Raw genomic sequence first — 23,409 nt, 5'->3', positions numbered from 1 at the left:
TGAGAGATGGCCCAATGTCTTTTTTTTTGGTTCTGTTAGAACAGTTTATATATAAAAATTATAATCCTGAATAACAGGGCCCCACAATCAACACAATTGCTTTGGATTGATGGCATTCTTCTCCCTATAGAACACGTTCTGAGTGGCCATTCTTGTAGTCTTGTCAAACATGTTGCTGCCTGTACAGCACCACGTGAAGGATCATCTGAAAAAAATCCTGTTACTTTCTGCGATGATGCTTCTACTTCTTCTTTCTTTATTCTATCTTTTTATTTTTCATTTTTTATGGTTTAATCTGTTTATGTATTGTTTCTTGATGAATGAATAATGCCATTTGCTGACAGTCTATTGCTAACAGCGCCTCAACAATAATAAAATAAAATGGAGAGACAAAAAGAAAATTAAAATGAAATGGAAAGGGCCTCAACAATCTCCTTTCAGGAATATCAGAATGTGATTTGGTGTTTCCATTTGTTATTTTCCAATTCCCTGTTCAAGTAAGATGGCATTGCTCTTTTGGGCCTGTTTCTTTGAATCTTTTTTCTGCCATTTCTTGAGGATAGAAAATCATTGTTACTTCAAATGTAGTAAAAAAACTCAAAATATTCTGTAAACTAAAAGTAAAACCTCTCCCTTGAGAATATATGATGTTCAAATTTTATTCTCAATCTAAAATCTAATTGTTTATATTTGCAATCTATGTACTTTTTTTTTATATGCCAAAAAGACACTTAAGTTGGGTTTGTGGACAGGCTCCAATGCCAAAAATTTGCACCCATAACTAGTTCATCATGTGAGAATGCTTGGCATCTACCAATAAGGACCTCCAATGACTAAGTGCCACCGAAGCTATTTGAGACCTTCTAAATACTGCTCACTCCACGATTGTCCCAGTACAACAATTTTGTTTTCATTTGTTATCCTTGGTATTACTCTGAGTAGTGATCTCTGCCGTCACCCAGTAGAACTGGAGACTGATTCTTTGTAACTGGTTCCAACTTTGTTTACTTGTTGAAGAGATTCTGAATCTTCAGCAGTAACTCTTTTTTCTTTTTTTCTTTTCTGAGAGAACAAGGTAGTTCATTCACATGTAGAGAGAAGAACCAAGTAGGACATAAACAGGTTAGCCCATTACTTGTGATCTACTACGTACTGTTCCTTTTGTGCTTTAATGTGGAGTTTTCACCTGCTTAAATGAGGCTGCTGTTTCTAGATACTCATTTACAGGTTAAAAGAACTGTTCTTTCTTTTCGATCAGAGGGAATAAATGCAAAAAAAGTGTTACAAAATAGTGTTTCCTGCATATTCGGAAGCAAACACAGAATTGATTCTTCTAGCTTCGTCAAGTCGGTTGTTTCAGCAATTCTTCCAATGCCAATAAACATGGAAGCTAAAGAAGAAAGAAAAACAAACAAATAAACCCTCCTCTCGCTTCATTTAATGCACACCAGTACAAACCTAGTTGGAAGTCAAAATAGTAGGCCGTAAGTGGCAGGAACCCAAATTCATAGGGCAGCTAACCTTTTTTTTTAATAATATAAAGGAGGAAAATAAAGCTCGAATTTGATTAGGTAACTAATATCTATTGGCTGCTACCGAAAATCCAGAGCTGAAGATGAAACAAATTAAGAACAAAAAAAACTATTCTGAAACCCTCTTTGCTCCCGCTCCAGCTTGCATTTGGACAAGATCTGATTTTAGATCTACTGGTCCTTAATTAATTTATGCCTAAGTTTGAATTTTCAAGAGATGATCAGCGTTTATAAATCATAAGCGTCACGTATATATCACTAAATTAAACACAATGTACATCTCAGTACAATTCCATAATGTAATCACCACAACAGACTCAAAATATCAAGAAACAAAACTTAGTTTTCTGCCATAGATGATTTTATGGATACCCAGTCATCCCGACACTTGAACTGGTGCGCTTTGCTTTATGGGCTGTCTGAGGGGCAGTAGCCTTGGAGAAATACATATAGTAGTATACATTAAGAACCATTGTTGCAACTACAAACACTGCTCCAGCAATAAAAACACCTTTCCTCAATGATTCACACGAGAAATTTTGAGCATATATCATCCCCCTGTACTTAGTGTGGTATGCATTTTTTGTTGCACCTGCAATTAGACATGCTTCTGCAACCAGAAAAGTCAACCTGCATATGCAGAGGATGACAAAGATAACGAATTAACAAATCATAATGATGGGTTCTAAGTGCAAAAATAAACACAAAGCTAATTTGTGCCAAGAAATGAATGGAATCCTCAGCAAAAGATTAAACATAGATTAACCCCAATTGTTGACCACTTGCCATTCAAAGATAGGTGGCTTGCCAAGGTTTTCTCTACCCTGATGAATTAATATGCCATTCACGGCACTGTTAAGTTCACCATTTTATAGATACATATATCCCAAAAGGGACAACTAAAGGCAAACTATTATTTAGCATTGGTGACATGTGCCTGTGCACGACATGGCAAGAGAGCGAAAGAGTATTACAACCCAGCTGATGAAGAAGTAAAATTCAAGTCAACAGAAAAGGTCAAACACTATCAATAGTCAGCAAAGTGGTATGAGAGGTTTGCAGAAAGATGATGAGGTTATGGTAAACTTTTACTGGTTATACATGGATTGTTAATGTGTCAGTGTTATCAGATAGGTTCCCATTAATTAAAATTACTTGTACAATATAGTAGTATATGACAACTCACCATGATGAGATAAAGTAAATGATGGACCAAGCTCGATCCCCACCCGGGGCTAATGGTATTCCAAAACACATACACTTTGTCACACCCATCAATAGTGATTCACTTGAAAGGAGAAATAAGAAAGAGCCTACTCCATAACCAGTTGCAACATCAGAGTTGTAGACACAGTATGTAGCATTTGTTAGATCTTTCTCAATATGGCCCTGACATTGAAAGAATTATGGAATCCAAATGAGACTAGCAAAAGTAAATAAGGATTACTATTATTTGGTATAAAAATATTGATTATGTCACAGCAACAATAAAGCATGTCCACTGTTGTGATGAAAGACTCTATACAGTCAAGAAATGCATTCACATGTGCTAGTGAGGCATTTATTCAACTAAGGAAAAGATAATGAGTTAAGGGTCTATGACATTGAGCAATGTGCTTTGACAACTCACCTAACAATGTCGAAGTAACTCTAGGTTATAAGTTCCATGGAAAATTCATAACCCAAAAGAAAAGATTGTTCATTTTGGTGTTTGGGTCAGATATGAAAATTCTTAATATGTTAGTGGTGAAAGAGAACAATATCATGAACTTTTACAAGCTCATAACAATAAAAGGAACTTACAAGAGAATCTCATAGACATGCATGATATGACCATCAGAAATCATAATTAGCCACTACAGGTTGTTAGCAACCACCCACAATTTTCCTTTCATTTCCTTTCCCGGAAATTCCTCTTATTTCTAAGTATTTATAATGAGGTGCAAAATAGTATGATGTTCAACCATATGTAAACAGAACATTCAATGAAAGAAAGTTGAAACCTCCAATTGTACTCCAAGCATAAAAAAATATTTATGTTTGATTTTCAAGAATGAACATTATACTCGAACCAGATAATGAATTGTTATTTGAGGATAAGAGTTTCTATGTAAATTTTTTTCCATGAGAGCAATGAAGCCTCAATTTTGCCCATTATTTTTCCACAATTAAATAAATTCTTAAAGACTAGCTATTAGAAACCACCACCACAACCCCCCAAACACTAAATCAATAACAGCTTCCTCTTCAAGTATCGAGCACTAAATTTATAAATAATATCCACTCACCTATCCCCTTCTATGGATCACTAATTTGAAATAACTAAAGTTCCAAAGTATAGCCTATCTATTGTACTATTGTTCAGTCTTTCCTGAGAATGAAACTAATATTACTTAATACATTTAGCATGGACAAAAAAAAGAAAAAGAAAAATCAACTGCACACAAATACCTTGACCCATTTCAAAAGCCAGGCATTTTCTAGCACAGAACTAAAGGCCTCAGAATTGCAACCTTGTTACCATCAATAAACCATAGGAATCAAAAGGGATACCCACAGGTAGCATACCACCATCGCCAATTTAGCAATTCATGGTATTTGGAAAGTCTAAAAATGCAAGAATATAATTCAATTGAATTCCATTTAGCCAAGTCTCATGTTCGGTAGAATTCAATCTTTTATCTTTTCAACTTAAGAAACATAACAAATTAGAAGACAAAAGATTAAAGCTTACGGAATTATTAAAGCAAGTACTAATTTGCTTCTAACATTACATGATTAATCAAATGAATCTGTAATGTCCTAAAGGGAGCTTATTCAACCAATCCATTGAACAGAAAATCATCACATTCTCACAGCTCCACGAATAAACTTTTAAAGTTGCCATCCTACATTATCTAACTTTTATCTTAAACATAAATAAATAAAAACCTTACATCAAACTTAACTTTGAACTCCTAACCTGAAATTTAACCACTTACAGCACAGATCTCTAATTTACTTAATATAACTAACTTGATTAATATGCTAAAAAACAGAGATCAAAGCAAGAAAATACAAACTAAAAAGCAAAAAAAAAAAAAGGGAGAGAAAGAGACAGGCATACAACGCTTCTTCGTCTTTCAGCAGCAATGGCAAATCCAAAAGCAACAAGACTAAGAACCACCACTAGAAGATGTACTAGAGTCGATCCTTTCCCTTCTCCCATTCTTCTTAGACTCCAAACAGAGAAGCACTCTGTTTCCGCACTGTTTGCTGCTTTCGTTGCTTAGTGAGTGACCAGTTCAGTAAGAACTTGCTTTGTACGCAGCAAAAGTGGTGTCGAAAGGTGTGAAAGTAGATTTATTCACATCTCACGCGACCTTTTCAGACTGCGACTTACGTTCCCCTTAAAGGGAGGAAACGCGGTCCACTAGAAATCGAGCGTGTTGACACGCGATGTGTGGATCAGTGGGTAAGGATAAACAGATTGTTAAAAGGAGACGCGGGGTTTGAACTGGCAGACAGGGTTTTTGTGATTCTATGCGACGCCGGCCCAGAGGATGTTTGGCAAGGAATTAGTAGCTGTTTTAGTTCTTAAAAGCGTTTTTACTATTTTTTTTTTTAAAACAGCAGCTTATAGTTTTTTATTATTTGAACCACTGTTTATATAATGTTTAAGTTAAAATTTTTCAAGAATTACTTTATTAATTTAATATATCAATTAAATTATCTTTTTCATTTCTATTATTTAAACATTAAAATTATAGAGTAACTAATGATTAAATTTTAATCACGATATATTTGAATTCTTAATTTAAGTCCAACCAAGTAACATGGCATCTCTCTTAAACCAAAAAAAAAAAGTAACATGTTAATAGCAGAATTAATAAAAACTCTTTAATGTTTATAAAAATTACTAAATATTTAAATAAAATACTTGTCAAATATCTATGTTTAATCAATTGATAGTAATAGAAGAAGATGCTCTCAATGGAACGAGATATACTTATTATTTCATTTGTTAAAAGATAATATTTTTTTCTGTTTTTACCAAAGAAAACATACAACTTTATTAAATAATTATTACTTCCGTATAATTTTTTTTAATTTTTATTGAAAATAAAATCTATTTTCTTAGAATTTTTATTACGTCAAATAATATAATTCCTTAATATTTTCTAATTTCATAGCAAAAAAATCAAAATATAATCATGACAAGCAGCTGATTGGGGAGCCAAGTTAGAAATTTGCTGCGACACAGGCTGTAAGCGAATGGGCATACGACATGGAAACAAGCCCTTCAGTGGTGGGCCAATTTATACGTCCATCCATACACCAATAATAAATTCTAGATTTTGATTGGCACATCAGACGGGTGGGAGTTTGCTGATAGAGGAGGGGGCGGGACTCACAATAAGGTTATATGAAGAGACCCTCATTGGATCCTTATGATAATTACTTTCGACTTTGTGCATAAGGGAATTTGAAGAATGTTCCATGAAACGGGCTGCAGTTTCAAAAATTTAGCATCTAGGCCACTACACCAGCAAAGATTGACTGTTTAATGTTTGATAATAAAATGTAAGGTGGACATTTAACAGAAACTTGTACCTAAATTCTACTTTTTATAAGGGTTGAAGAAGGTATAAAGGTCAGTATTGACACTCAACCAAACTTGTATTCAGCTAAGTTAGGCACCCATTGCACATTGAACATTTCTGTTATTCTTTTCTTCTTTTTTTCCTTTTTGAAAAAAGAAAGAACACTATAAAGCTGAACATGAATTGGGCCTTTTAGGTGTAAGTTGGGTTATAGCAGCAATTTAGGCCTGAGGCCCCTATGAGGAAGTGGGATGCTCAGGCGTTGTTTAGTTGTAAAACACCTTCTCTTTTCTTTCCCATTTTCTTTTCTATTCTTAGTTTTTTTAAATAATCATTCCCTCGATAGAAAATCAAAAATCCAAAAGCATATCTATCTTTCATATTCCCTTGTAAATTTTATTAATTGAAAATATATTTATTATTTTATTTTTTTAACCAATATTATATACATTTCTTTCAGAAATTTTAGATAAACTCAATCTATCATATGTCATTTCATTTATTAATTATTATAGAACATGTTTGGTTCAACTGATAAATCTAGCTGATAACTGGTAGCTAATATTGATAAATTAAACTGTTTGGTAGGATTTTATTAGCAGTTGCTATTAGTATGTTAAATGATCATTAAATATATAATTTATTGTTAAATATATTTTTATTTTATTATATTATTATATTATATTTAATGACATAAATTAATAAAAATAATTTATAATAATTAAAAATATTATAATTAATTTTTGTACCTCAATTCTATTTATTAGTCAAAATATTTATAAAAATTATTTTAAAAGTAGAAATTCAAATTTAAATTCTACTAATAAAAATTTATAATTTCAAATACCATAATTTTAAATATTATAATTATTTAACTATTAAGAATAATTTTAAAATATAAAAATTTAATTATATGAGATCAATTTAAAGTAAGTTACTCTTAATAAATTTTAATAAAGATAATAGTGTCCAAATAAATAAATAAAATAAAATCAGTTATCAACTGATAAGAAAAAGCTCTAAAATAGAGTTGATACAATGAGCAGCTGATTGGGACTAAATCAACTACCAGCAACTGTTTTTTAAATTCTTACAAAATGCTTTAATATAGTTGTTCAGTGAGAAACAACTATCAGTTGCATCAAACCTGTGCACCAAATGCCCTCGTATTTTGGTTAGTTTATTTATTACTATTAACAATACATGATTAAAATGCTACAATTAATGTCACCATACAATTGATTGATTTTATGAATGACGTATGATCGGTCCAAATTATGTATAGATATTTTAAAGCTTTAATGATATATTTTTATATATAAAATGATAAAAATATGTGTTTTTTTACCTCATTTAAGCTTAATTGTCTATTTTCAGATAATATTAGCAAAAAGAAGAAAATATGGAGCTAAATACTCGAAAAAAAGCTTAATGAGATATGTTCGTATCAAAGCTCAAGATTAAGACGTATGGACTGCTAATTACAAGGCCCAAGAGACAATTTAGTCATTTTGTATAATTATTAGGATTTATATTAAGAGTTATTCATAGGATAATATTTGGTGGAAATAAAGATATTTAAATTCTTATCTATTAGATACACTTATATTAGGTATACATCTTTAGGAAGACTTATTTAGAGGAGAATTCTCCTTTATATATATCTCTGCAAAAACCTAATTAGGAGAGGGGAGTTTTCTCGCATATGCTCTCTACATCTGCCCACCATTATTTTCTCCACAATTCTCTATAGTTCTTCATAAACATTTAATTTTAGTTTTCATTACTCTTTTGAGTATTTAAGGTGTTTTTCAAGAAGTGGAGAATGATGACTAATCTTCTTCCTACTTAAAGAAATCATGGATCTAGAGGAAACTTTACTTTTCAGTCCTATTTTATATTTTTTTATTCGATACCATGATCATTGGGTTAAATATGTTAGGTTAGTTTTCATAAGTATTTATTTTAGCCTTTTTACTTTTGTATGAACCTTGTTATTTATTTATATACCTTCATATCTTCATTAGTTTCAGTTATTATTGTTAGTTAACCATCATATTAATTTAACAATAGTAATTGTCATAAACATATTTAGGTTAAAAGTATTAGAAACATCATCTTTACTTTAATTTATGTTGGTATAAAAAACCTAAGTTGCATCATTAACTTGAGTGATTCAAGGAAAGAGGCATATCACCATCTCATTCATTAGATATAGGCTTAAAGTAAAACAAGAAGATTACTAAGTAAATGGCTAGACTAAATACTATCTTTAGAATATAGTTTTAGATCATAAGCATTTGCATTGCATATTTATTTATTGTTTAGTTATTTCATTTTATAAATTTTATCCTCTCAAAATATTGATTTAAAGTGTTTAGATTTAGTTTTATTGTTTTGTGTTGATAATTAGTATTTATAATAAGTGGCCTTATAATTTCTTGAAGGATCGACATCGTGGTGAACTTACCCTTACTATAGTAACAGTTCGTGCATTTGCGAGTACTAAAAAGACACATCAACGTGCTAGACTAAATTTACCTAAAACTTTCTCACTTTTTTATTATATTGAAAGCTTTATATTGATTTCTTTTTTAAAATAACACATTTTCTTTATGGTAAAAAAAAAAAAGCTGATTTAGTTACCATCAATCAAATATGTTTATGATGTCTTAAATACTTTTAACTTTCTTCTAATTCAATAAACTCTATTAGATTAAATTAAAAATTAAAATATTAAATTGACAAATAACCAAAATCTTGATGTTTAAATTTTCAATTGGCTAAAAGAAGTCTACGTTTATGATCGAATTATACAAAATCTTCCACAATCCACTGACACCAACATTCAAACCAGAGCCAATCAATATTAGGATAATAATTTTTATTATAATATTTTATTATTAAAAATTTATGTTTTAGACACATATATACTTTAATTTTTATATTATTTTTTATCTATTTTTATAATTATTATTTATTTAAATAAAATAATTTCCCCCAAAATATATAATTCACCTTCAACTTTAAAATATTATGGGTTTAATTAGCACATATTATTATTTTTATATAATGACATGATTTTGTATACTCAGATATTCAATTTTCTAATTCTGAATACTAAAATGTAAATTTTAAGAAAATTAAATATTTAATAATCAATTTTAATGAATTAATATGCTATTTTTGCCTACATGAATAAAAGTTAATATAGTTATTAATAAAGTGTAATAACTATATTTGGTATCAGTTAAAGTGTAATTTTACAGCATGAGGATTATGCCATGAACAGCTCTCGGCTCCCCTTTGGTATCAGAGCCTTGGTGATAGCAGAAGAGAAAACCTAAACACCATGTCAACCGAGATTACCTCTCATACTTCTACCCTTCAATTATCTCCCTCTTGTAAGAAAACCATATCTAACAAGATAGATCATCTTGTTGAGATCTCCCATATTCCTGACAACGTGCAGATAGAAGATACTCTAGTACCTATCATCAACCCTTACAACATATTCAAGAAACAAAACTTTGTTAGAAAAACCTTTAACCAAATCATCCACAAAAAACCCCTCACCATAAAAGAATATGTTCAATCCTCCTCACTTTCTCGGTGTTCACTTCACCGCTACTTCTCAAGAGCGTTATGTTACTTTAGAGATCCCCACCTCTTTCATAGAACAATGGCGGAAGCAAGGCTATTCTCATCTCCATCTCGAGTCGTGAGACTTGTCCTTTCCTATCATGGAAGGATGGGATTGCACATTCTGACGGATGTCGCTTTTGGACACTCGTTACCTCAAGTACGAGCATGCGTTGATTGGGACAATAGTCACAACACTCAACACTGGTAGTGTTGTTTTGACTTTCTTTCCAAACTTTAACCTCTCTTTGAGTGATCCTTATCTATCCACTGCCTTAAAAGTACAAGTCCAAATCACGGGAGCTAGCCAAGTTGAAAATGCTCTCTCAGCGACTCTTCACCATCGGATCGTTTATCGATTGCAGGGATCATGCACTTAACTGCGGATCCCAGGGCTTCCAAGCCTCATCGGATGCTTTGTACATCATGGCCGATTCGGTCAAACCCTACAATAGTTCAAGCTCCTCGTGACGAAAGGAAGATCTACGAAACTAATTCCTATTGAGTGGGTAACAAATTATGAGAAGCTCCAAGCATCTCAATCAAAACCAGTTCAAGCCACAGATCCCCTCTTTATACAGCAAAAGGATGGGACTTTTAAGACGATCTTTACAAGAACTGAGGAATCTTCCTCAGGACCGTCAATTTTCCAAGCATCAATGATACAACCAGTATCACGGCCTAGGGAGAAGGTCCCTATTCACTCCTTTCAAGCATCTGGCAACCAGATTTATCTTTGCCTGTCGAGGACACTTTATGTCGGGATGTAGCCCGAAATGTGCAAGCAGTGCCTATGTCATGATGACATGGATTATGCTGAACCCTGTTTTCAGCATCAGAAGAATCCGAAAAGGATGTCTCTGGATACTTCTTGTTCGGAGATTCATCCTAAGCCAGATGATCGAGATCCAGATGGTTCCCAGAAAGAGAATAAAAAGCCACTGCCAATGTTCGACGAGGCAATTGAGTTTCTTGCCAGAGAAGGAAAAACGGTCATTGACGTTTCTTATGATGAGTTCAAAGAAATTATGGCACAACTCAACATTGAATATGGCAAACCCCCTTCTGCAACTTGCAGAATGGAGATCGAGTCAGATCCAAAGGTTTATAGGCTGGAAACCCGGTACTCAGTTTTGTACGGGAGGTACAAAACGTTGGGCCAGTATAACAACGCCACGAACTTTTGGACCTACTTCATCTCCACAATCAGACAACCCTTGGTTCAAGAATGTTTCATGTTACAACCAGAGGATTTCCCTCCCTTGGGAAAAACAGAGAACAAAAGAACTGAAATCCTTCCTACACGGATTTCACCTTCTGGAAACTTAGAACCGCTGACACCCCCTGAAGAAGTTCTCAACTGGCAGACATCTAATTCTATTGTCCAAAACACTTACTTGAAAAAGATAGATGGCAAATTGGATCAAGCCCTGCACTTGGTTCAAAACATGGATCACAAGCTGGATACTTTTTCACAAGAAGTCTTGCAACTGTACTCATCCTTGACAGCAAAGTATCAAGCTCTGGACAAAGAACTCCGGATACCTCAGCCGATTACCCCCTCTTTCATGCAAAAGCAAAAGGAGATTTCCCGGCTGAAGAAGCAAATAGATCAAATTGAAAATGATCTCCGGAAAGACCAGTCTGCTGCAATTCCAACATTCATATCGGCAGCTTCAACCTCATCGGCTATTACTCCTTCATACTTTTCTTCTTTCCCTTTTCTTTCACAACCAGAACAACCACAAGAAACCCTTTATCAGCCCTTTGGCACATTTTCTCACCTTTACCCAAAAAACACAGAAACCCAGCAAAAGAAATCCTCTCCTCCTCTAGCCCCTAAAGACAAATTTCCAGAGCAATCTCTCATCAGTCCGTATGATTCAGAATCTTCTTCGGATTCAGAGATGGCGGACATCACTGAAATTCTCATGAACACTTCTGCTACTGATCCCAGTCCAGAAGTAGTAGAACCTGAAGATGAAGATGCTCAGTCATTCTTTGCTCCCACTGGAGCTCCAAACCCAAGGCCAAAGCCAGCTAGCACAGGACCTTGGTTCACTTTTGATGACTTGCCACCATCAAAATGGAAGGATAAGCTTTCTGAATTCTTGGCATGGATTGATCTTCAGATGACCCTTGAAGGGGCCACACTCAAAAAAGTCCTTGCCGAATTTGTCACAAGGTTTACCGGAAGCTTAAGAGATTGGTTTCAGTCTCAGCCTGAATACACTAGGCTTCAATTTGTCACTCTGCCGACTCCATCAGCAGCAGTAACGATCCTCCATAACCAGTTCCTTGGAAGTTATGACCTTGTCATAAGACAGCAGAAACAAGAGTTCTTTGATCGAAAATGCTGTTCATTCAAGATGAAGGATCTGGAAAAACATTATTCGGCTATGTCCAAGCTCTACTATGTCATTGGAGGACATGATGGTGATGATACACTAAAGTATACCTTCATCACCTCTCTACCAGATGAGATACAACTTTGAGGTTAACAATATGATTACAAAGAGACCCGGTCACCTCAATTACACTTGGAGAAATCTGGCAATTCACACTCTCTTCCATTAAGAGCTGTGTGATCAACAGGAATTATTCAAAAGGTTGTCTCAAAGGGACTTGATTGTCCAAAAGGCTTGCAACAAAAACCACCTAAAGATCAAGTGCAAAGCCGCCCGTATGTACAAATCACAAGAAGAAATCCGGACATCATTTCCGGAAATACACGGCAACAAAAGTTCGGGGAAAAGAACCCAAAGAAATTCAAATACTTCCGTAAAAAACGGAACCGGGGTACAAGTCCGGCGGATGTTTCATCTGCGAAAGAAAGGACATTATGCAAAAATTGTCCCAGGGAATCCAGAAAAGTCGTGAAAGATGATACAACAAGTGAGCATGTCCTTATCTCTTGCAGGACTCTTTTGAAGAGGAAATAGAATCCCTACTTTCGAACAAGAAGATCTAACCCCAGAAGCTTATTTGGGTTAGAATGGAGTTCTCGGACTCCATGAGTCTTCACAAGAATCTTCTTGGATTCGGATGATAGTGAAATACCAATCCCGATGATTGGTGCATGAAGAAAGTCGGAAGGATATTCGGAAGATGCAATACAATATCCTCTTTCCCAACCCTATTATCTTCTTTCTTTGTTTCTCCTCCACCTCCGAAACTTTTCAATTTACTATAAAACCTCCTCCAGGTCCCATATATTCCCGTGATCATCCTCAAAATACTCCAAGCTGTTCGATGTTAGCTTTCTTTGACACTTTGGAGCTCAAAGAAGCATGATGAACCCAATGGTTCTCCCATCGGAGTATTGGAAGCCCCATGATCGATTCTTCAGGCGTGATGGTCAAACCTTCAAAACTACTCGATCACAAGAGCGGAAGATCGGAATTGATTCTTTCCCGATTGCGTTGTGTGGACACACATCATTGGTTCAGATCTTCCGAGCAAGGATATTCGATAGGATTTGATGTTTATCACCAAGCTCAAAAGCTCCAAATCCTTCCAACCGGTATAAAGTTCAAAAGACAGTTTAGGTCATACTCGAAACTTCAAATCATTTCACATGACGAATACTATTCCTCCATTCCTTTCATACACGGGAAAAATTCCTTGATTCTGTCCGAATCCCATTCACATTTCCAACATCCTCTTCCTCTGTGGAAAAATCCACAATTCTATATCGGCCTCCCTTCAAACTTAATGAAGACATTAACCCTACTAAAGCCACACACATGGGAATGTCTCCCATGACCTAGCCCTTGCCCGATCGGAATGCGACATTACAGGGGTTTAATTGAGCCCACTACTTCACAATGGGCTTGCCAAGCCTTTTATGTGGAGAAAAGGTCTGAAAGAATCCGAGGAAAGAAGAGGCTTGTCATAGACTACAAACCCTTAAACCATTTCCTTCAAGACAACAAATTCCCTCTCCCTCGAATCTCAAATCTCAAGGTCCACATCCAAAAGGCCCGATTATTCCAAATTTGACCTAAAGGCAGGCTTTTGGCAACTCGGTATCCAGCCCGCAGAGAGATACAAAACTGCATTTTGTATCCCTAATGCCCAATACCAGTGGACTGTTATGCCTTTTGGGCTCAAGACGGCCCCATCTCAATTCCAGAAGACAATGATTGAGATTTTTGGGCCTATCCTGTACTCTTCTTTGATCTATATCGACGACATCCTTCTATTCTCAGAAACAGCAGAGGACCATCACCAACTGTTACAACAGTTCCTTGCCATCATCCAAAAATATGGCATTATGCTATCCCCGAAAGAAGAGCTTTATTGGCCAACGAGAAATTGAATTTCTCGGAATGCATTTCAAGAATGGCCAGTACACATATGGTCCCCACCTGACAAAGGAACTTGATAATTTTCCGGAAGAAAATTTATCAGCAAAACAAATTCAACAGTTCCTTGGAATCCTGAATTATGTTCGAGAGGCCATTCCTCACCTGTCTAGTTACACGTGCCACCTCTCAAAGATGCTCAAGAAGAACCCTCCTCCATGGGGAGCGGAACAAACAACAGCTGTCAAAAAATTAAAAGAGCTGGCCCACAATCCGCCACCTCTTACAATCCCGTCAGTAGGGAGAACTTATTCTCCAAACAGATGCATCCCGACTATGCATGGGGGCCATCCTCCTAGAAAAGCTCCACGACAAAGAACAACTGTGTGGATATGCATCGGGTCGATTTTCCTCTTGGGAAAAACATTATCACACAACCTACAAGGAAATTCGGCAGTCAAGTACGGGATAAAAAGTTTGAATTCTTCCTGATTGAATGACACTTCCCGGTTCGGATGGACAACTCTTCCTTCCCAAGATTCTTGAATCCAACCGGAAGACCTTGCACGAGCCCCACCATCGAGATTAAAATCATGGTTCGAGGTATGACTTTAAGGTTGAGCATATAAAAGGGATAAGAAACCTAATCCCGGATTTCTTATCCGGACTTTCTAAGCCCTCGGAATCACCCTATAGTTCTTCTCACCTCTACAATAAATCTTCCCATAATCTTTATGGCCTCCTCATCCTTCGGATCCAACTGCAACCTCCTTCACCACCGGACCTTCCCAACAACCTTACAACCAAACAAGTCACGGACTTTGCCGGAAACATGATGTTCCATTATTTGGCAACTTTTCAACAAATCTTCTCACTCCCAATCCAACCCAACTTCTTCTTTCCAGACTACCCTTGGTGTTTGATTTACCACTTATCTCCTGAACATCCAAAGCATGAAAGTGAGTTATGGTTTCTATGGTGCCTATCTACGATCATCATCATGCTATAGAGGTGCCTATAATGAATCTCTTACACTTCTTTAATAATGAAGCTAACTCGGGGTCTTATCCATGGAGATTCCTTACTGGTTCAAGACTCCATACCAATGGACAGGAGATCTCCTTAAACTTATTCATGGGCACCAGTTATTCTCAGACAATAATTCCAGAGCTTCGGAATACCATGCTATTTTCATATTACACAGGCCCTATCTCCGACTATCAGAAGACACCTATGCAACTCAAAATATCTGTCACTATTGGAGAACGCTTGATAGTCCTTTACATCTTGCTCCTCCACCAATCACAGAAGAACTAAAACGGGCCCTGCGATGCAGGGAATGAATTAAGGGCCCAATGTATACGCACCATTAGTCTGCACCTTCAATGGACATCAATCAACTGAACAATCCATAGAACATTTCTGTTTCTCTGATCTTCCAACTCCTCCTGGATGACCCTACCTTAACTAGACGAAGCCCTCATGCAAGACTCCCAACCAATGGATGATGATTCATATGATGACGTCTTCTGACCACATATGACTGTCGGCCACTATTTTATATTATTGTTTGTCCTTATTATGTAAGTGAAGTGTATTATTAGTCTCAGTGGGATGTCCACTAACCTTTGTTTGATAGTGCTGTATTATTAGTCTCAGTGGGATGTCCACTTTGTTTGATAGTGCTGTATTATTAGTCTTAGTGGGATATCCACTAACTTTTGTTTGATAGTGCTGTATTATTAATCTTAGTGGGATACCCACTAACCTTTGTACATTTTCTACCGACTCTCCACTCTATATAAGGAGAAGTCTTTGATAATAATAGACAAGCAAGTTTTCCTCTAAACAAGTCTCTTTAAAACTCTCTCTACACTCTCTTATGGCTTTCTAACTTTCTCATTTCTCTTCTCTTGATCCAATGGCAATGTTCTAATAGTTGCTACGATCTGTTTATGGTGTAATCCAAAAGAGCTAACTCAGCTAATTTAAAGATCCAAAAGAGTAGAAAGACCCCCATGGCAAGAGGCCGCTTGTGTCTTAACTTGAGGATCTGTCCATGCTTTGAGTTTACAGCATGAGGATTATGCCATGAACAGCTCTCGGCTCCCTTTTGTTAAAGTGTAATTTTAAAAATTTAACACTTACTTATTAAATTTTAATAAATTAGTAGACAATTTTTACAATTATTTTTCGTTAAATATTCAACAATAACACCAAATTGATCTCATAATAACACTAACACATGAATGGTGAAGCTTGTGGCTGTGGGTAATGGAAAGGAAGCAAAACGAAGATGGCGATGATAATGCATCTGTTACGGGGAAAAGAGACGAACTACTTTAAATCTTTTCTGTCCAAATCTAATCAGGAAAATAATGTGGACAATAGTAACCGACATTACAGAGACTAAAACATAAATGGCTTAAAATGAACCCCTTTTCTTTTCTTTCTTTCTTTTTGATAAGGCTTAAAACGAACTCGAATCACAAACTTCAACCCTCTGCTTTTCTTCTCCTATTTTCATGGCCACATATTAAGATGGAGGATTTTGTCACAGGAAATTATAATTGAAAAAAGAAAAAAAGAAAAAGACAACAACAAGTAAAGTAGTTATTATATGGAACGTGTTTATGAATTTTGTGATGTAGAATGGAACCTTATTTGCTATTGTAAAAGTATCAACTTGCATTTCTATTGAATCTTTGACTAATTAATTAAGTAAAATGAAGAAAGAGGAAGAAAATATTGAAATTTATGTATAAATAAATGATAAGTCAAAAGAATTTATTTCTGAATTCATCTAAAAATTCAATAAGAATTAATTGCTTTTGTGGTTAGTTAGCATCAATGAAACGTACAAAAGTTTAACAAAAATAATAAAATAAAAATATGGCATATCATCTTCCATTTTCGTCTAGATGGAACAAACAAAAGGGTGATTGCCACATGGCAGAACTCTATGGTATTATAGCCATGAGCACCAACCAGCACAAGATTGTACGATGCCAGTAATTTTTTGTCCACAACCCATTTGTGGTTACTTACCATTGAATAAAGAAATAATTACTTGATGCAGTGAAGCTATAAATACTGAGGCAGCTAGCGCAAGTGCCCTCAACAAACCAGTTGCCAACACTAGAGATCATCAAAAAAGAAAGAAGAGAAATTAGAGATCGAAAACAATGGCTTCCTCTATAGTCCCATCAACAATGGCCTCCCTTAACCGTGCAGCCCCTCAAGCTAGCATGGTCGCACCATTCACTGGCCTGAAATCTTCCTCTGTATTCCCCGTCACCCGCAAGCAAAACAATGACATTACAACATTGGCTAGCAATGGTGGCAAGGTCCACTGCATGCAAGTAAAAATTGGAGAAAAAACATGACTTCCTGCTTAGCTTGTATTACAAAGAAAATCAATCAGTAATGATTAATGAAAGATGTCATTCTCATAGCGAATTTGGAATGTAATAATAAATGCAGGTGTGGCCTCCCGTTGGGAAGAAGAAGTTTGAGACTCTTTCTTATCTCCCACCTCTGTCAGAAGAGTCCTTAGCTAAGGAAGTTGACTACCTTCTCCGCATGGGATGGGTTCCTTGCTTGGAATTTGAGTTGGAGGTGATTAATTTTTGCACTATTTCTTATCAAAACAACTTCTGACATTTTCACGAAACATGTTCTTAAAGTAACATCTGCACATCGTATATATTGAATATGCATTAAGCATGCACGCACTGAGAAATAAGTATATAATGTGCATATCAAACAATTTACGTTCTAAGACAAAGAATTTGGATGTAAAATGAGCAGCACGGATTCGTGTACCGTGAGAACCACAGATCACCAGGGTACTACGATGGACGCTGCTGGACAATGTGGAAGCTGCCCATGTTTGGGTGCACAGATTCATCGCAGGTTTTGAAGGAGCTGGAAGAGGCCAAGAAGGCGTACCCTAATTCATTTATCAGAATTATTGGATTTGACAACAAGCGCCAAGTTCAATGCATCAGTTTCATTGCTTACAAGCCTTCAGGCTTCTAAATTTGATTCTGCACTGCTGTTCGCATAATTTTTGTATCTACATATTCTTTTGAGGGTAAATCATCTGCGAAAAGTATAATGTGCATTAACGATTCAACTTCATGATATTATAGATGTCCTTTAATCATCAATTGTTTGTGTTTCTTCAAGTGTCTCTCTATCTCTCTCTCTCCGATTATTTATAAGCTGCAAGTATTGGTAAAAAGTTTTTTTTTCTTTTTTAATAGAAGAATTAAAAAGAACCTTATGAGCATAAAAATTGAGGAAATTATTAGCGCTTATAATGATCATTTGTAAGAGAAAGTTAGAACCGGTTGATATAATGGTAAACGTCAAATTCCTATTCTTTCAGACAACATCGATCCTTTTCTTTTAGAGTTCCTTTTCTTTATTATTACAAGGCATACATTCGCCTACTAGATTATTAGTCTACTAGTATATTAATTAATGGTATACTCATTTAGCTAGGTCGTTAAGTGACACTTTCACTTTGTTAGAACTAAAATTAATAGAAAAAATAATGGGGAAATCTTGCATGGTGTAATTATGTTAAATTTCGAAGACAGATAATGATTGCCTACCCTTACAAGAGAAATGAGAGTAGAACATAACAAATTTTTAGGTCCTCATTCCCCATACGAGATAAGGTAACAAACATCCGCCACATGGCTCAACCAGCGGATTGCTTAGCAAAAGGGCATGAATTCAAATGTATTGATTATCAACTTGTAATGCCAACCCTCTTATGACTCAAAGGCCATAATTTTTAACCATAAATTTGGACCATATGTACTGCTACATTGCACATTAGGCTAAAACAAAAGTCGTTAAGTACAGATTGAGGCAATAGTGGGGAAAGGAAGACTAAAGAAAGAGAAAAGGATAAGAGAGTTTAGAGAAAATAATTAGAATAGAAGGGCGAGGGAAGAAGAATATAAAGAGAAAATAGTACTCTTTGTATTTGATATCCAAAAAAGTGTTACAAAGTAAGAGAAAAAAAAAACAAGAAAACTCTTGGATTCAACAAGTTGAAGGCACTTTTATTATTGCCTACTTTATTCCCGGAATCACTGTCTAAAGAATGGATTGCTTAGCCTGGGAATTAATTTGGAGGTCAATTCAAGAGTTAATTGCATGTTTCCTTCATTCTAATGTACCTATAGTCTGTTCATTAGATTAATTGCATGTTTTGAATTAGATTCATTGAATCAATTCCACTGTATATCATTTTATAAGATGATCACGAGGTAAGTCAAAAATGACTTTCCCTCTTGCAAATAAAATAATGAAGATAGACATTAATAGGGTTAAAAAAGTCACCATCGTTTTGCTATAATATTAATTTATTGAAAAATAGTCACGCTAAAAGAAATAGACTGATGCCCAGTAATGCCGACAACATATTATTTAGTTGGTCATTGAATCATCTATTTACATAAGAATCTAGATTCATCTCAAGTTCCCAAGGAACTCGAAGAGGCCTACAGGGCTTACCCTAACTCATCCGTTGCCGATTATTGGATTTGACAAGCAGCGCCAGGTGCAATGCATCAGTCTCACTGCCTCCTGGGCCTAATTTCTGGGCATTGATTTTTTATCTGGTTTATCTTTTGTTTCATAATTTGATCATCTACTTGTTTCTCATTTGATTCTCTGATCAGTGGAAATAAATTTGTATTCACCAAAGCTAATATGTCGATCCATTTTGATTGCGTGGTTACAGAAGCAATCTAAATACAGGAAAGAAGAGCCAACTGATGGAATTTAACAACAATCTCTATAATGCATTTTAGACCATATATATTATCGGTTAAAGCAAAGTAAAAAGCCCAATGTAAACAAAGTTAAGAACAGCCAAGGAAGTAGTTTGAACTAGCTTTGGTGAATATTCTGGAAGTGATTATGAAAGTGTGTTACCTTCCTACCCTCTCTGCACTTCCTCAATTCTTTTTCTATCACAATTCATGGATTTGGTATCTCATTAATATTCCTTAAGTTCCAAATATCATAATCCCAAATAACATCACTGAACATTTCACTGCAAGCCTCGCCCATGTACTCCACATCCCAAACAGGCAACCAAATTGACCCCCATGACATCTGCTCATCCACGGCACCTCTTAACCAAGGCAACTCTCCCCAATTAATGTAATTCTCCACCATCCTTGGACTTGAATCCTCGCCATTAGTCTTCACCTCTTCTGTCTGCTGCCCAACTGCCTTCTTTCCCTTCCTTTTTCCCATTGCAGTAATCCTTGTTGTTGGTGCTGCAGTACTTTCGACCCTTGTAGCTTTCACATTTTCACTATCCGTATTTCTTTGTCTCTTCATTTCTTGAGACAGTGCAAGGAAATCTTGCTTTTCAATCTCTCTCTCTCTCTCTCTCTCTCTATATATATATATATATATATATAAAACAAGAAAGAGTTGGCGACGTGAAGGAGACGGTAGGCAGAGGAAACAAGAAATTGATGATAGCATTTATAGGGAGGAGGGAAGTTGGGCCCTTGAAAATGGTGGTTTACTTTGTTTCGGAAATTGGAATTATATGCATGGCTTACGGCTAGTGATGGTGATGAGAGCAGTTTTGTGAATTTTTGTGATATCACACATATTCACATGTAACTTCCTCGCCCCTTGTGGAACACTACTTGTATATATGCATTGACAAATGCTACCCCTTGTCTATTTTAATATAATGTACCATTAGCACAAAGGCAGTACTAGTATTGTCAATTCGGACAACTTTCCTATACATGCCTCTGTTCATTGAACTTTGAGTGATTAAAAGAGACAGGTTGGTTAAAATAAGATCTTGAACGATCCAGTTGGCCTGTTGTACAACCAAGACACTTGGTATTTACGAGAATTACAATTTCGGGATTTAGTTATTGATTTAATTATATCGTTTTAATAATATAATTAATTAACAAATGACCCAATTAATTCAATTAACTAAACAATTTAACTACAGTGTTGCACCCAACTATCTCATCTAATAAGTATTTTACAATTACCCAAAATTAAACTAAAACATGTTTTAAATTTTTATAATTTTTTAATATGTGTTGCTAATCTAATAATTAAATATAACATTCGGGGCATGCATTTACAATAGAGTTTTGTAGGTATAAGATATCGTCACCAAATGCTGCAAAAAGTTTAGATAGCACCACTTATTTATTTTCTTTTAATTAAAGGGCGACTTCTAGAGGTTGTTGAAGAGCAGTAATGAAAGAGGAGGAGGAAGATGAAGGGGCAGGGCCTCAATAATTATGTATCTTCTCTTTTGCATTTCAGCTGCCCCAATTTAATTCCAGCTCTGCCCATTGCTTAGCCAGCCACTTTCCTGCCACTAGTTTCTTGAACTTGGTTTTACTGTACATAGAACCTCCTTTTTAGGTGACTCTTCTTTTCACAAATTAATAACTTCTCAAATGAATTGATTTTTAACATGACCATCGCCGCAATCTACAGGGGATTCTCTCTCTCTGTTTTTTATTTTCTTCTTCTTCTTTTTTCTTCCTTCCTTCTACTTGTGATGAAAAGAAAATATAGCCACTGTAATCAATTGTGAATACTATGGACATAGTTCCACCAGCATTTATTTGGATTTGTAGGGAAATTAATTTCCCAATAAGGCATGCTTTTAGTGGTCCATCTATATCTCCACTGAAAGTACATACAATTTGTGGGGATTCTATTCCCCACTAAATGCGTTCTAATTTTCCCATATATGGCCTAATATAGTTGAAAAGTGGTTTGCTTATATATATTTAAATGAATCATAAATTCCAGTGAGGATTCTCAATTTTATCATCTAAATTCTCAAGCCATAGCATTGCTTGAGCTTTCTGAAGAGGAAAGTATAAAATCCCGAGGAGGACTGATAATGGATGAATAAACAGATGATGCTGAATGACCCTTGTCACTTGGGGCAGCATCATCGTCACCTTGCAAAACATCTAACGACAGAACTGCTTAATACATTAATTAGTTCAAAGTGTCTGATCAGTGAATGAGATAGATTAACTAATTGTACTTTTGAGGCAACAAAGACTCGTGAAATCTTCTGCTACCTTTGTTACCCCTGCCTGCTTGATTTCAGTAAGGATTGAACAAAAGAGAAGCGTTTGGTGGAAAAGGAAACAAAAAGAGAGACGGATGCTTTAGTTCAATCAGGCCAGGCTTTCTTCTTTCCTTTTTCTTTTTCCTTTTCTTTTCTGTTTCTGAAAACTGCAATTCGTTGCAAGCTAAGCACTGGAAAAACAATCCAACAAAAAAACTACATGAAAACACTTCTATTTTACAAGGGACTTCCTCAACCCAAACCTGAGGATCTTCACTCCCAAGTTAATGCTGCCAATCTGTGGGCAGCTTTATTGTTATTTTACAACATCAGTCCAATTAATCCTTCTGAAAAATCTATCACTGTCTCACATCATCCACAGCAGCTCCCCATTCCCAACAAAACTAAAATTTTGTTACCTACTTTATTTACTCACAGAAAAAATAAAATTACTTCTTCAAAAATAATTTATTTTCAATTTATATGTAAATTAAGAAATATTTTTTTTCCTATTATTAACTTTATCACTATTTCTCTGCAATGACATTCTTAAACTATCTCTATAACCTATAATTTCAAAGTATATTTATGTCAATTAGTAAATAATATTTTTAATAATTCACTTACTAAATTAATAAATCAAAATTATTTAATTTAAAATTAAAATTTCTTATTCAATATTTTTTTAAAACTATAAAATTAAAATTTCTAAAATAATATTAATTCTATTAATTTATAATATGTTAAAAGTAAACATCAATAAATTTATATAACTAGAAAGTAATTTATAATTGGAAAGTTAAAAACTAAATTAAACCTGCAATTAAAAATCGAGATCCAATTTACGTTAATTAAAGATTATGCATTAATTTTTTACAAGAAATTACATGAAATGTAAAAAATCAAACTATACTAAGAAAAATATATAACATATTATTAATTATGATAAAAAAAATTGCAATCTTAAACAACAATTAAGAATTTATTTGAAATACCATCAATGGGATAAGAAGTAGGGCTGAGCACGGATCGGTCCAATTCGGTTATTTATAAATCACCAGTACCATACCAAAACTCGGTTCTTTAAAAATTGAAGGTAGTAGTACCGCATCAAACATAAAAGGATCCGTATCGTATTGTACCAATTTTTACGGTTAAATACAGTTCGGTTCGGTGCTATTTTCGGTTCTAAAAAATTAAAAAAAAAATACAACTTTAATCTCATCTTTAATTAA

General features: G+C 34.9%; 3 protein-coding genes across 4 annotated transcripts; 1 reads left to right on the top strand and 2 right to left on the bottom strand.

Moving 5' to 3' along the window:
* Nucleotides 1-1,759: 1,759 nt before the first annotated feature.
* LOC8285782 lies at nt 1,760-4,878 on the bottom strand. 2 transcript variants are annotated; one of them, XM_002531579.4, is made up of 3 exons: nt 4,639-4,878; nt 2,719-2,921; nt 1,760-2,162 (listed from the first exon to the last, which is right to left on the bottom strand). In XM_002531579.4, the coding sequence occupies exons 1-3, from the start codon at nt 4,738-4,740 to the stop codon at nt 1,895-1,897; spliced, it is 573 nt and encodes a 190-aa protein (XP_002531625.1). In that variant the 5' UTR covers nt 4,741-4,878; the 3' UTR covers nt 1,760-1,894. The 2 variants fall into 2 exon arrangements, with proteins under 2 accessions (XP_002531625.1, XP_015582368.1); XM_015726882.3 differs by having other exon boundaries at nt 4,631-4,870.
* A 12,283-nt stretch (nt 4,879-17,161) lies between these two features.
* On the top strand, nt 17,162-18,236 carry LOC8285781 (ribulose bisphosphate carboxylase small subunit, chloroplastic). The gene is made up of 3 exons (XM_002531578.4): nt 17,162-17,426; nt 17,548-17,682; nt 17,875-18,236. The coding sequence occupies exons 1-3, from the start codon at nt 17,250-17,252 to the stop codon at nt 18,103-18,105; spliced, it is 543 nt and encodes a 180-aa protein (XP_002531624.1). The 5' UTR covers nt 17,162-17,249; the 3' UTR covers nt 18,106-18,236.
* Nucleotides 18,237-19,881: 1,645 nt separating this feature from the next.
* On the bottom strand, nt 19,882-20,624 carry LOC8285780. Its single transcript, XM_002531577.4, has one exon. The coding sequence runs from the start codon at nt 20,584-20,586 to the stop codon at nt 20,068-20,070; it is 519 nt and encodes a 172-aa protein (XP_002531623.2). The 5' UTR covers nt 20,587-20,624; the 3' UTR covers nt 19,882-20,067.
* Between the last annotated feature and the right edge of the window lie 2,785 nt (nt 20,625-23,409).

Source organism: Ricinus communis, chromosome 4, assembly GCF_019578655.1.
Source record: "Ricinus communis isolate WT05 ecotype wild-type chromosome 4, ASM1957865v1, whole genome shotgun sequence".
NCBI classification, from domain to species: Eukaryota; Viridiplantae; Streptophyta; class Magnoliopsida; order Malpighiales; family Euphorbiaceae; genus Ricinus; species Ricinus communis.
This window is presented reverse-complemented; position numbering and strand designations above follow the sequence as displayed.